The following is a 13,208-nucleotide window of genomic DNA, read 5'->3' on the forward strand; positions in this document are numbered from 1 at the left end:
AACAGAGGGCTGATCCCTAGAATCCAGGCAGCACGGAGTCCCTGGCTAAACTGTGACTACGCTGTCTTTTTGAAAGTTACCTTGTGTTTGTGGATCTCCTACTGTTTTCTTTCCCTCCTACTGGCAGGAATATAAAATATTAAGACAAGGGGCAAAACGTGGGTGTTTAAATCAAAACATGAATAAGTGATATTACAGGAGGCAGGGCAGAAGGGGAGAAAAATGATTGAAGTTTGGGGGTGAAATGGGGTCACTTTTCCTACCCTCCACCGCCCCCCCCCCACGTAGCTAAATCCACTCCCCATCAAAGCTCCAAATGACCACCAAACCTGATCCCCACTCGCCTGTCATTCAAGGCCCAGCAGGTCCCACCCGCCGCCTGCCTCCCACCGCCCTGGCCCCTCTTGGCACTTGGATATCCAATCCGCCTCTGGGTCTTTGCCCGTGCTGTCCCCCGCCTTCCCGTCAGGATACCGTTCCCTCCTATATTAAGGGTCGGGCCTCAGTCTTCTCCTCGGTTAATTGAAGTCTGGCCCCCATTCCCTGCCCCGATCTCTCAGCACTAGGCGGGGCCTCAGGGTGCTCGGAGCACCCCGCCCTCCGCAAGACCACCCACCCCGGGGGCTGGACTCCAAGTCCCAGAAAGCCCTGCGCTTCCCGTGGGTGGGGCCGGGGCTCCTGCTCCCCGCGCGCAGTTTGGGAGGTACTAGCAATTTTCAAACTTTGGCGCTGAACGCGGGGGCGGTGTCAACTCCGGCGTAGCCCGCCCCTTCCCTGGAGCCAGAGGTGTGGGGCACCCTGCCAAGTTGGCGTGTACGCTCCACGAGCTCCCCAGGCACGACACGGGGCGCTGACTCCGGGAAATGGGTTTTCGAGCCCATTTCCAGGGCGGGAAACTGAGGCACACAGGGATTTACGGGACCTGTCCTGAGACCCCAGCAGGGGCTAGGCGGGGGCGGGATTCGAACCTGGGACCTTCTGACCCCAGGGCGCTAGAAAGTTAATGGGCAACTGCTGTCTGCTTTGTGGGTATGGGGTGCCAGCGGTGGGCGAGAAGTCGGCGAGCCTGGGACTGTCCAGCCCCGCGAGCTCTGCCTCCCCGGTCCTTCCCTGTCTCCCACCCCCACACGCGGCGCCGCCGCCCCGACTCGGCGCGGGAGTTTGGCGCCACATTTTCCAAAATCTCTGCGCATCAGCAGCCGCTGGCTTCCGGCCTGGATCCTGAATTCCGGAGCCTGGATCTCGGGATCTCGGATTCCAGAGTCTGGATTAGGGGAGAGGTGGAGGCAATGGTTGGGAAGCCTGGATCTGGGATCCCCGATTCTGGCGCATGGATCTGGGAACTCCCGATTCCAGAGCCTGGATCTGGGCCCTCCCTCCATTCCAGAGCCTGGGGAAGATTCTAGAACCTAGATTCCAGAGCCTGGAGGGTAGACCTGGAATCTAGGATCAGAATTCGGGAATCTGGGGATGGAACCCTGTCATCCCAACTGATTTTGGAGGTAGGTCGAGTGCAGGAGCTTATGGGAATAGCTTTTTGTTAAGTGGGAAAATGGAATAATGAAGTCAATAAATATTGATTGAGCATCTCCGTGTGCCTGCCACTGGGACTGCCTCAATGACTAAAACAAAAATCCCTGCTTTTCGCCAGAGGAGGGAGACAGGAAACAAATGAAGTGAACAAATAAGTAAATGATAGGGTATTGGAAGTTAGTAAGTATGGAGAAAAAAAGCAGGGTAAAGGGGCTTGGGAGCATGTAAGGTAGGGGGCTGCATTCTTATATAGGGTGTGCCTCTTAGAGAATGTGACATTTGAGCAAGGACTTGGAGAGACTCGGGGATGAGCCAGGTGAACATGTGGGGAGAAAGCCTTTTAGGGGAAGGGACCAGCCAGTACAAAGTCATGTTCTAGGCACAGTGGACATGGAAATGAATGAGAACTTCCAGTGCGCGGAGACATATTAAAGAAGGAAATAAATATGTAATATAACATCAGCGTATTAGTTATCTATTGCTGCATAAAACCTAACCTCAAAATATATAGTGGCTTAAAGCAACTCATATTTCTTACCCGTTTCTGTGGGTCAGGAATCTGGGAGCAGCTTAGCTGGGTGGTCTGCCTCCCGGCTTCACAAAGCTACAGTCAAGGACTCACTTCCAAGCTCACTCATGCAGTTAGTGGAAGGGTTTGGGTCCTTGCAGGCTGTAGCTGAGCGCCTCGGGTCCCTGCTGGCTGCTCTCCAGAGGCTATCTCTTGTCCTTAGCACATAAGAGGATCTGATTTGGGTTGAAAGCTTCATTGTTTGTTGTAATAGGGAAACAAAAACTGAAAATAACCCAAATATCCATTGGTAAATATAGCCCGATACCCTTGTGTATATTCACACAGTGGAATATTACACAGCAGTAAAAAGGAATGCAACCCAGCAACACCCATCCACAGGGTGACCTCCCCATTATAGGATTGTACAAAAAGGCAAAGTGTAGAAGCATACCTACAGGACCCTGCCGTTTTCATAACATTCAAAACGTGGCCAAACTAGCTGTGTTATTTAGGGGTGCTCCCAAATGTGATATAATTGAAAGGAAAGTGGGGACTGGTTATCCTGGAAGTCAACATAGTGGTTGCCCTCTGTAGGGGGGGGGGCAGGTGGCACGTGGTCCTCAGTCTCTAGAGGGAACCAGCTCCGTTGACATCTTGATTCTGGATGTCTAGCCTCCAGAAATGGGAGAGAACGAATTCCTGTTGTTTTCAGTGTGTGGGGCTTGTTTGTGGCTGCCCCAGGAGACTCATACACTGTAATTGCAAATAGAGCACTTTCCTGCATTCTGAGTTGTCCCAGTGAAACTTTGAGCCCCAGGGTAATCGTGGGGAGCCCTGGATTTGCAGCCAGCTGGTCTGAAGTGAGCCCTGAGTAGTGAGCTGACTTCTGAAACCAGGCCAGTCTGACAGGAACTGTGCCCTCAAACCGTATAAGTGACTAAACTCCACGTGTCCAGAGAAACAAATTATCTGACGGAAAGTTGGGGTCTGCTCTCTATCAATTTGTACCTACTAAGCAGATTCATTTCCCGATCCTGATTGCCTAGAAATGTGTGGTTCTTTGAGTTCTTTGAACCGGTGGCGACATCTCTCTGTTCTTCTTGTTAATTAAATACAATCTTTGACACATGTTCATCGTATATGCACATAAAAATCATGCTTTTTCATTTTTCAAAAAAAAAGTGTATCCTTTTAAAATAATGCCCAGACCCTCAGAGTGACGTTGGGGACTCATTCAGTCATTCAACCAGCACACATTTATTGAGCACCTACTTGTGTACCAGGAACACCACGTTGAGCAAAACAGACCAAAACTCCGCGTGGCAAAGCTGATGTCGCAGTGAGGGGTGCAGATAACAGCTCTGGCGAATAAGTTGAATAGGTAGTACGTTATGTGGTATTTAGTGCTAAGAAGAAAAACGGGGGGGGGCATGAAATGTGTGGGGTGGGGGTGTGTGAAACATACAGTGGGTGGCCCAGGAAGCCTGACAAAGAGGAGAGACAGAGGCAAGATGACATGGGGTGGGCAAGGGAGTCCAGGGGTGGGGGGGAACCAGCAAAGAAAAGGGCTGGACGGAGGACATGCCTGGTACAGTCTAAGAACAATAGGGAGGGTTTCCGGTGATGTTTGTCTTTGGATGGTGAGCAGAGGACACACATGGTGAGACAGGTTCTGGAAGGGGCCCTTTGGGCGCTGCAGAGAGAGCCAGCTGAGGTGGACACGGGCATCCAGGGAGGGAGGGGATGGCTTCAAGTGGCTTTCAAGCTAACTACAATAGAGAAGGTATACGGAGCACTTTCTCAATGCCAAACCCAGTCTAGGTCATTGTTTATGATTTTTGGACAACCTGGTTCTCCCACGTCGAGAGGGAGTTTCAGGGAGGTTAAGTCATCAAGGACACACAGCTTGCAAGCAGGGGACATGGGATTTGAACCAGGCTAGCCTGACCTCATAGCAGAGCTCCCCGCATTGTCCCCAATGTGCGTGGCCTCTGGCCTCCCCACCTTAGCTCCTGCCTTCTCCCATACCTGGTGTGTCATCCCCACCTCCTCCAAGCCCACCTTATCTTACCAACATCTCAAAGTTCAGGTGACTCGCCTCCACCAGGAAGCCTCTCCCTGGGGACAGGAATCATGTCTTGTTCATTTCTGCAAAACAAAACAAGCATGATGTCAGAGGCCAGTCCTGCCCCTGCTTCAGACTTGACAATTCCTTCCTGGTGCATCCAGAGTAAACCCAAACCCCTGGGCCTGCAGCCACTCAGGACTTGCTGACCTCATCTCCCGACGGTCCCCTCATTCACTCTGCTCCGCCACCTGGGCCTCCTGGGACTCCTCAAATATGTCGGCTGCTGTCCCGCCTCAAAGCCTTTGCACATGCGGTACCTGGAACACTGCCCTTCACAGCTTCCCAAGCCTGGCTTCTTCATGTCACTCAGGTCTCCATTCAAAGGTCACCTCCTCAGAGAAGCCCACCCTGACCACCCCACCCAGTGCCAAATCAGCACCTAGTAGGCCTGTAGTGTCTGAGAGTTAGATAACAGCCCCCATTTAGAGGTCGCACGACCAGTGTCTTCTAAAGTGGATAACAGAATGAACTCATTTTGTGCTCAGAACAATCCTAGGCAATGCTACGATTTCCATTTGCAAGGGGGAAACTGAGGCACGGGGGTGGAGGTGGGATAATGCCCAAGCTCACATGGCTGGTCAGAAGGAAAGCTGGAATTCAAACCCAGGCAGTCAGAAGTCTTCTTGGTCACCCCCATCCCTCCCATGTGCTGGTTGGGGGGATCTGTCTGCCCCCCATTTTTTTCACCCCAGCCCCTCACACCCCTCCTTCCGTAGTCTGCTCGGGCTGCCATAACAAAATGCCATAGACTGGGCAGCTTAAACAACAGACATTTATTTCTCGAAGTTCTGGAAGCTAGAAGTTTACAGTCAAGGTGTTGACAGGGTCAGTTCCTGGTGAGACCCCCTTCCTGGCTTATAGATGGCCACCTGAGTGCTGTGTCCTCACACAGTGGACAGAGACTCTGATCTCTCTTCCTCTCCTTGTAAGGACACTGATCCCGTCATGGGGACCCCATCCTCATGACCTCATCTAACCTTTATCACTATCCAAATGCCCCACCTCCTAATACCATCCCACTGTGGAGAAGGGTTTCAACATATGGATTTTGGGGGGACACAAACATCTGGCCCACTACATCTCCCACAATATAGGGGCCTTAACTTTGCACTCACATCTATCAATGTCCCTCCCCAGCTCTGGACTCATAACCCTCCTGAATTCCAGCCACCATGCTGAGAGGGAACCCAGGACTCACCTTCCTCCCAGGCAGACCAACTCCCTACCCTTCTGGAGACTTGGTTTCCCAACTCTGTCCATTGGGAATATCTACCCCCTGCCTTCCAAGTTTGCTTGTGGGGGGCTGGGGTTTAAAAACAGGGTCCCAAGAAGCAGGGCTGGGACTAAGGTGAGGCAAAAACTCAGTCATGATGAAAAATCATAACTTAATGCAACATTAAAAAAAATTAAAACACATGCAAAAGAAAAATGTCATGCTAGAGATAGTTTCACAATTTGAAATCAAGACAGGATCAGTCATACTGATTTCCCCTTTCAGCTGGGTTCCTAAGGCTTGTGGGCGCTGGCACTGACCGTGCCTTGGTGGGAAACATTAATATTCCATTCGTCTGGGTGTTGTGACGCGGGTTTTGATTTAAACTATTGCATTAAAAATATTATTTATCTCAAGCTGGAGTAGTGGTGACAGTTGCACAAACTTATGATTATACCAAACCCCAATGAACTCTTTTGGGTGAATTTTAGGATCTGTGAATTAAATCTTGATTTTAAAAAATGGGAGGAAAAAAGATTATTTATCTTGATACTGAGTTTTTTGGCGCCTCTTAAAATTTGTGCCAAAAATGTGAACGCTCTCCTCAGCTAAGGAGGGCAAAGTAGTACCTCAAAGAATATGTGTCCAGGTCTGTCCTCTGCATCAGTGATGACAGCCTCACCCTGAGAGGCCACGCCTCTGTCTGCACTGGGTCCTCTGCATGGCAATCGGTTTCCTATCTTTACCAGGAAAACAAATACTCATCCTTCAGGGCTCATTTTGCTTTGTCCTCCCCTACTCTGACTTCCCTGACCTGCATTCTCCTCAGCTCTTTCCTTCTAGACTCCAAACATCCTGTCCTAACCTTGGAATATCTACAGTATCTGGGAATATCCTCAGGGAACTCCAGCTGTGTGCCCTTGAACCAGTAACACTGTCTTCTTGAGTCTCAATTCCTTCCTCTGTAAACCTGGAATAGTCACACCAGTGCTACTCCATTGAGGGCAAAACTGCTTACAAAATACTTAGCATGTAATAAGCGCTCCCTAAATGTTTGTTCTTATTTGTATTTTCAGTGCAATGCAACATTGATAAAAAAGTAACTACGTTAATGGATTCTCATTTGCAAGGTAGGTATGAATATACCCACCATTTTCCTGACCGGGGAAGTCCCCGCCTCACACATTCTCTCATGGGGGTGGTTCTGGGTCCCCTCACCCTGGTAGATGTGTCACCTCTCCTTGGGGCAGACAGGGCCATCCTCAGGGATGGGCCCAGGGCAAGGGAGGCATTGGCCTCAGGAGCAAAACCTAAGGAGGCACCAAAAAATTCAATCAAGGTGAATATTTTCATGCAGTATTTTAAAAAAATCAAAATCAACACAAAAATCCACGGTGAAGAAAAAATCAAAATTGTAAATAAACAGGATCTGACCCTGCACCGGTACAGCTCACCTCCCAGGGCTTCTCCTAGTCCTCACCCTTTTGAATCCTGTCTACATTTAAAATCTTGAACTTTTTTCATCATGGATGGGGTTTTGCATAAATTTTGATTTTTAAAAAATATTGCATTTGGATATTATTAAATACATGTTGTATCTGTAAAATATTGTGTATATCAAATATTGCAACTGTTACCCAAGTTCCAGCCCTCCTCACCCCACCACCCCAGCCGGTCCTTCCTTCCGGCGCTGCAGCCGCAGAGACACCGTTCGGCCACCAGGTGGGGCCGCCGCGCCTCGCAGCGCCTGGGACATTTCGCGCCCCCAAGGTGGGCGGCGCGGAGGCGGCGCGATGCGTCAGTGAGTCCGCAGGCTCGGGTGCCTGGGGAACCGAGCGGTGGGGCTGAGGCAAGACCCCAGGCTTAGCGGGGGAAGGGACACAGCTGTGAGTCACCTGAGAGCCCCCAATCGGCCGTGGGGGACAGTCCCACGCGGGCCTGCCAGCCTGGTTCGTGAACTACGTTCGCGTGAGACTGTGAGACTGGCGGCCGACCCTGCGTGTGGCTGTTCCTGGCGCACACGTGTGGCTCCAACACCAAGTAGCTGGTGGCTCGGGAGAGTAGCGACCTCACCAAACCTCAGTTTGCCCTTTTTCATCATGCAGATAAGTGTGGCTTCCCGGGTCCTTAGAGATTAAATGAACCATGATACAGGGAGGCTGGTACATACATAGTACGCGCTCAGTACATATCAGCGCCCACCCTGGACGGAGGAAATAAAAGTGAAGACCGTCGTTGCAAGGGGACCCGAGGTGACAGCGTGCGGCACAAACATGAACCATTTCCTTGATTTCTCCCAGGCCAGGTGTCCAGGTACAAATGGTGGCACGAGAGGCGCCGGCAGGGGGCGCACAGCTGGCTGAAGCCCAGCCACCTGCGCCTCCCACGCGCACCCCACCCTGAAACTCAAAGCTGGTGGGCAGGGGGCCTCGGGCTTGTCCTTAGGGCTCCTAGGGTTTTGCAGCCCCTGCTGCTGGGGACCTCGAGATGGCCTCTCGCGACCACTAGGTGACATTTATTGAGTGCTTACTCTGTACCCCTTATTTTATGTCATGCTCCCTGCAACCCAATGAGGCTAGTATACATTCTCATAGGACAGGTGGGGAAACAGGCCGAACTTCGCAGCCCCCAACATTGGGGACCTCGAGGTGGCCTCCGGCGACCACCACCGTTTATTAAACGCTTACTTGTGTACACCTTATGTTTTTAACGCTCCCGTAACCCGAGAAAGCCGGAGTTGCATGCCCATTAGACAGGTAGGGACGCAGAAGTTTAGTCACCCAATGTCTAGGGTCCTGCATTCAAGGGAGACCCTCACCATCACCACCTGGGAGGGATCAGGCTGCAAACCACGCCTGCAAGCCCCCAGCAGAATCTGGGAAACTCGCGGCCCGGGGACTCTCCAGGGACTGGGAGGGGATTCCGGCGCCCCCCGCCCCCGAAAGTCCGGTATGCCTCGCGCGCTGGAAATCCCGCGCGCGCCCCGAAACGCGGCGCGGCTGCCGGGAAATCAGGAGAAAAACTTCTGCTTTTTTTTTCTTTTCTGGCACTCTGGCTCCCCCCCCCCCCCCCCCCCGCACCCTCCTCCTGGCTCTCGCCCCCACGTGGGACGCCCCCGCGCGGCGCCCCAACGCCGACCAATCGCCTTGTGGGTTCGCCAATGGGCGGGGAGGACGGCCGCAGAAGACACGCCCTATTTTCCAGTTTATAAAAGGCGGCGCCCAGGGCTGCGGGCTTAGATCGCTGAAGCCGGTAGCTCGACTGTTTCCTTTGTTGCCACCTGGATTATTCTTGCTGAGAACTTTGCAGTCTTTTTCCGCCTTTTTGGGGGAGGATTTCGCTGCCATCCGAAGGTCTGGGACGAGCGCTCAAGCTCCTTGGGAAGGTTTTGGGCTCTCCTGCTTCGGATTTTCTATTTTCTCTTTGGGATTGTCGTGGGGCTGCTTTCCACTGTGGATTATAACTGCAACATGACACTGGAAGAGCTGGTGGCGTGCGACAACGCGGCGCAGAAGTAAGTAACTTGAGGTCGGGCGTGCCGGGAGGGGATCCGAGCGCCGAGTGACCGGCCGGGCGTTGACCCCCTCCTCTTCCCTGCCCCAGGATGCAGATGGTGAGCGCCGCGGTGGAGGAGCTGCTGGTGGCCGCGCAGCGCCAGGACCGCCTCACCGTGGGGGTGTACGAGTCGGCCAAGCTGATGAATGTGTGAGTCAGACCCCGTCCCAGGGCGGGGCGTGTGTGGGGACCCCACTCCGCTCTGCAGGTTTCCTGCTGCACCCCTCTCTTGCATGGGCCTGGGACTTCCCCAAATGTCCCCATTGTGGATGGAGGACCTCTCTGCTATTTTGGGGGGTTGAGGGGCTGCAGTATCCTGACGCTGCATCATTTGCAAGCGTTCTCTCTCTATTATGCTTCTACCGTACTCCCCAATACTTTGAACCGTGGTCTTACCCCTCCACCCTGCCAGCTGCTTGCACACCTGCGGTTTCTCTGTTTTTGCAAATTTCCACGTGCACGGTGGCCCCTCCCCAGGACCCCAGCTGACCGGTTCCCTTCCTCTGTCTCCCTCAGGGACCCTGACAGCGTGGTCCTGTGCCTCTTGGCCATCGACGAGGAGGAAGAGGACGACATTGCCCTGCAGATCCACTTCACACTCATCCAGTCCTTCTGCTGCGACAATGACATCAACATCGTGCGGGTGTCAGGCATGCAACGCCTGGCGCAGCTGCTGGGCGAGCCCACTGAAACCCAGGGCACCACTGAGGCCCGGGACCTGCACTGCCTCTTGGTCACGGTGAGCTGGGCCTCCTGGGTCTGCCCCGCCCCGCTAGGGCACCTGGGCTGGTGTTTGTCAACAAAGTCCTGCACCAGCTCAGCCCTCAGCCATGATTGGCATGTCCCGTGGGCAGCCCCACAGGGGCCTCGTCACCCTGCAAGCTATTTTGAACCAGCCTGTTTTCCCTACAGGGGCCCTGGGAGAAAGAGGCCACTCCTGGGTCTACCACTGAACCTCATCTTTTTCCCATCCCACAGAACCCTCACACAGATGCCTGGAAGAGCCACGGCCTGGTGGAGGTAGCCAGTTACTGTGAAGAGAGCCGGGGGAACAACCAGTGGGTCCCCTACATCTCCCTCCAGGAGCGCTGAGACGCCTGCCAGCATCAGAACCGGTGGAGTTGCTGCCAAAAATAAATAAATAAATATTTGACCCCCCTCCCCCCAGAACAACCCCCCAAAACAACCTAACCCATGAGACCATCGGGGGCAGAATCATTGGAGACAAGGAGAGGGGAGTGCGCGGCCACCCCCAGGGCGGTGAGCCTGGAGCAGCGCCAGTGGGCGGCCACCGTGAGAAGAGGAGAGGGGTCCCAGGCCAGCAGAAGAGGGGACCCTGGAGCTCAGGCCTTGTGACAGAGCAGAAGCTGCAGTGGGGGAAGGCCTGGACTCCACGCTTCAGTAGTGGGGTGAGATTGACGGCATTCCCCCACCCTTCTTGAGGTTGGAGCTGACATCTGCACGCGGGCCTTGGATGATGAGGGTTGCAGACCCTCACCAGGACTAAACTTTGGGACTGGGAGCTGGGGCTACTGTTGCTCTGTACCCATGAACTCCCAGTTTGCAAACTAAATAGACAATATTTTGTTACTTGCACTGTGACTTGAACCACTGAGAGACGGGAAGCTTACAAATACATCTATTTTTACTTCTATGAGGATGGCCTTGTAATAAACTTCTAAAGCTTCTGGGTTCTTGTGTGTGCGTGGCCTCATAGAGGGACCAGGACCCCGCCCCCCCCACTCCAGCCGCCCTGGCCCGCCCCCCTCCTGCAGGCTCACCAGGAAATGTTACTTAAGTCCCTGTTAGCAGCTCCAGGCTCCTTCGCAAACACAGTGCCTCTTCTCTGTGCAGCCGGCGCCACCCAAGTCCAACAAATCTTTGCCTCTTTTTTTTCTTTTCCCTCCTCCTTCCCTGTAGCAATTAAAAGACCGGTTTATTACGAAACCTGGCCGCCGTGCCACTGCTGTTACTGGCTGTGCTGGAGCCAACCCCAACCTCTGGGCACATACAGATGCACCCTCCCCAGGGCTGGCTGCAGCCCCTGCCTGCCCAGCCACCACCGCAGCCCAAGGTCCAGAGAGGTCAAGGGGGGGGGCATGTGCGACCACACAGCGAGGGCTTGGGCCTTGCAGGAAGTTCCTCTGGGGATCCCCCCCCCCCCCCCCCCGCGCCCCCGATCCCCCCCCCCCCCTACCCCGGCCTTCTCCTTCCCAGGATGGGACTCTTCACTGCACTAAAGAAAAAAAATTTTTTTTTCTTTTCCCAAACTAAAATCAACAAGCAGAAAAATACCCCAGGAAGTCTTGCTCCTGGCCCAGCTGGGCTTGGCACGTTACAGTGTTTTGCCTCCAAACCGAAACTGTTGGGCTTGCCTCCTCCCTGTTCTCCCCAAGTTGCTTGCAGTGACTCCCACTGCCCCGGGCTGGAAGCTGGCAGCGCCCTGAGTCTGCAGGGTGGGCTCCTGCCTGGGCAACCTCACCTCCCCTCTGCCTGGTCCGGGAACTGGGGGAGATGGAGTGAGGGGACTCCTCCCTCAGGCCGCGACCTTTCCACGGAGAGCCCCACGTGGGCGCGTGAGGAAAACCCCGACGCCCCCCCCACCGAGTCACAGGACTAGGGGAGCCCCGCGGGGAAGGATGAGGGGAGGGAAAAAGAGAGGGGGAAGTCCCAGAGGGAGGGGGAGGGGCGGGGATCCTTTCCGGGGTTGGGAGGAGGGGAGAGCCCAAGGGGGGAGGGGCGGAGAAACACCTGTACGAGGTGGGGGAGGGGAGATGCTAAGTGGAGGGACCCAAGCCCCCGCGGGGAGGAGCGGGGAGCACAGCTGGGTATGGCGGAAGGTGGGGGGGAAACCCAGAGGGGCTAGGGGTGGGTGAAATAAACCCCTGTAGGAGGTGGGGGAAGGGAGTGAGGAGACTGAAGTGCCTAGGGGAAGAAAGGGGGACTCCACCAGATTGTGGGTGGGCGCTGGCTGAGCTGGGCGGGGCAGCAGAGGCTGAAGGATCTCCTCCTGAGGTGGGGAGCTCAAGGGGAAAGAAGGAGCAGGGACAAGTGTCAGTCCAGAAGCTCAGGCTCTTGGTGTCAGATCAGCTCCTTCCAGGGAGGCTTATCCCCGTTGACTCCTGCGGGCTTGGGACCCTCTGTTCCCATCGTGACCCTGGCCATCCAGAAGGGCTGTGTGACCTCTGACCCTCTCATCCCTCAGTCCCCTGTACAGTGGGTGCAAGACCCCAGGCTCCTGGGCCCCAAGGAGATACAAGGCATGGATGGGACTCCAGTTGTGTGACCCGCTGTGGATACGTCTGTGTCTCAGTTTCCCCTCTGCAAAATGGGGATAATAATATTACCTACTTATATATTTTTGAGACAGTTCAATGAAATATAAGAGTCTATTCCCTAGCTCAGCGCCTCCTACATAGAAAGCATAGAAAGGATTGGCCATTATTGCTAATACTACTATTATCAGCACTATTATATCCCTGCACTTCCAGATTCATCTCTAATCCTCTCACAGTCACCCTGTGAACCAGCCCAGCTGAGACCAGGGTGAGGCCAGGGTGACACGCCTTCCATGCAAAATTTACGAGAGCAGCACTTCAAACCTCAGTCATCAAGTTAAAGAATATTTTCAAGCACTATTTTTTAAACTCGAACGATGCAAACCAAAAAGAGAAAATGCCGTGGTAAACAATTGTGAATCAAGTTAAGAGCAGCAGTGCAGACTCTTCCTTTTACCAGGCTCCAGCACCTCTCAGCGGCCCTGGCCCGATCCTGTGTCATTTAAACGCTTGATACTTGGTTCATTCATTTTTTGGGGTGTAGAACTGAAGGCTCAGAGGAACATGTGACTTCCCAGGACCCCAGACTCTCCCCTGTCACCAGCATGAACACAGAGGGTCCTGGCTCTTACGAGTAGTCCTTCTATCACCATTACTGTTGGTATTGTTGTTGCTGTCATTAAGAAAAGTATTAAGTCTAGGAATCGGCTTGCAAAGCTGCTGTTTTGCTGAGTTAATAACGGCAGTTAGGCTTATTTGGTCTTCCCTGGTACAAACACCCTTAACCTTGACGGTTGCTCCATGGGAATGGTGCTGATATCTCACTTTCCAGAAGAGGAGACTGAGGTCCAGAGTGGAGCTGCCACAGCCTGGCCAGGAGTCTTGAATTGTTGGTGGCCAGCTAGCTAGTCAGCCCCTGGGGAAAACCCAGGGGTGGAGGGGAGCAGGTTGCACCACCCTCAGTACCTCCCACCCACCAGAGTTCACGCT

At 53.8% G+C, this 13,208-nt stretch overlaps 2 protein-coding genes across 8 annotated transcripts in view; one reads left to right on the plus strand and one right to left on the minus strand.

Moving 5' to 3' along the window:
• Positions 1-353: 353 nt before the first annotated feature.
• The window catches only part of GNG7 (G protein subunit gamma 7), a 144,213-nt gene continuing 131,358 nt past the window's right edge, over positions 354-13,208 (minus strand). For 6 of the 7 annotated variants that reach the window (XM_088792241.1, XM_088792240.1, XM_088792242.1 and 3 more), the window contains 2 exons: positions 10,722-10,854; positions 354-4,192 (listed from right to left, as the gene is read on the minus strand). The gene's annotated coding sequence lies outside the window, so the exon portion shown is untranslated. Of the gene's footprint in view, positions 4,193-10,721; positions 10,855-13,208 lie in introns of those variants that run through there. The other variant, XM_088792231.1, reaches the window with a different exon arrangement.
• Positions 8,611-10,628, plus strand: GADD45B (growth arrest and DNA damage inducible beta). Its single transcript, XM_019743992.3, has 4 exons — positions 8,611-8,899; positions 8,989-9,090; positions 9,457-9,679; positions 9,919-10,628. The coding sequence occupies exons 1-4, from the start codon at positions 8,856-8,858 to the stop codon at positions 10,030-10,032; spliced, it is 483 nt and encodes a 160-aa protein (XP_019599551.1). The 5' UTR covers positions 8,611-8,855; the 3' UTR covers positions 10,033-10,628.

This window comes from Rhinolophus sinicus, chromosome 15, assembly GCF_057876585.1.
Source record: "Rhinolophus sinicus isolate RSI-liver-muscle chromosome 15, RSI-T2T, whole genome shotgun sequence".
Classification (NCBI taxonomy): domain Eukaryota; kingdom Metazoa; phylum Chordata; class Mammalia; order Chiroptera; family Rhinolophidae; genus Rhinolophus; species Rhinolophus sinicus.

Excerpts from the sequence above, each read along its gene's own strand:
- GADD45B (XM_019743992.3), top strand. The coding sequence starts at position 8,856 with ATGACACTGGAAGAGCTGGTGGCGTGCGACAACGCGGCGCAGAA. Across the intron at positions 8,900-8,988 it reads TGCGACAACGCGGCGCAGAA|GATGCAGATGGTGAGCGCCG; the intron begins GTAAGTAACTTG and ends TCCCTGCCCCAG. Across the intron at positions 9,091-9,456 it reads TCGGCCAAGCTGATGAATGT|GGACCCTGACAGCGTGGTCC; the intron begins GTGAGTCAGACC and ends TGTCTCCCTCAG.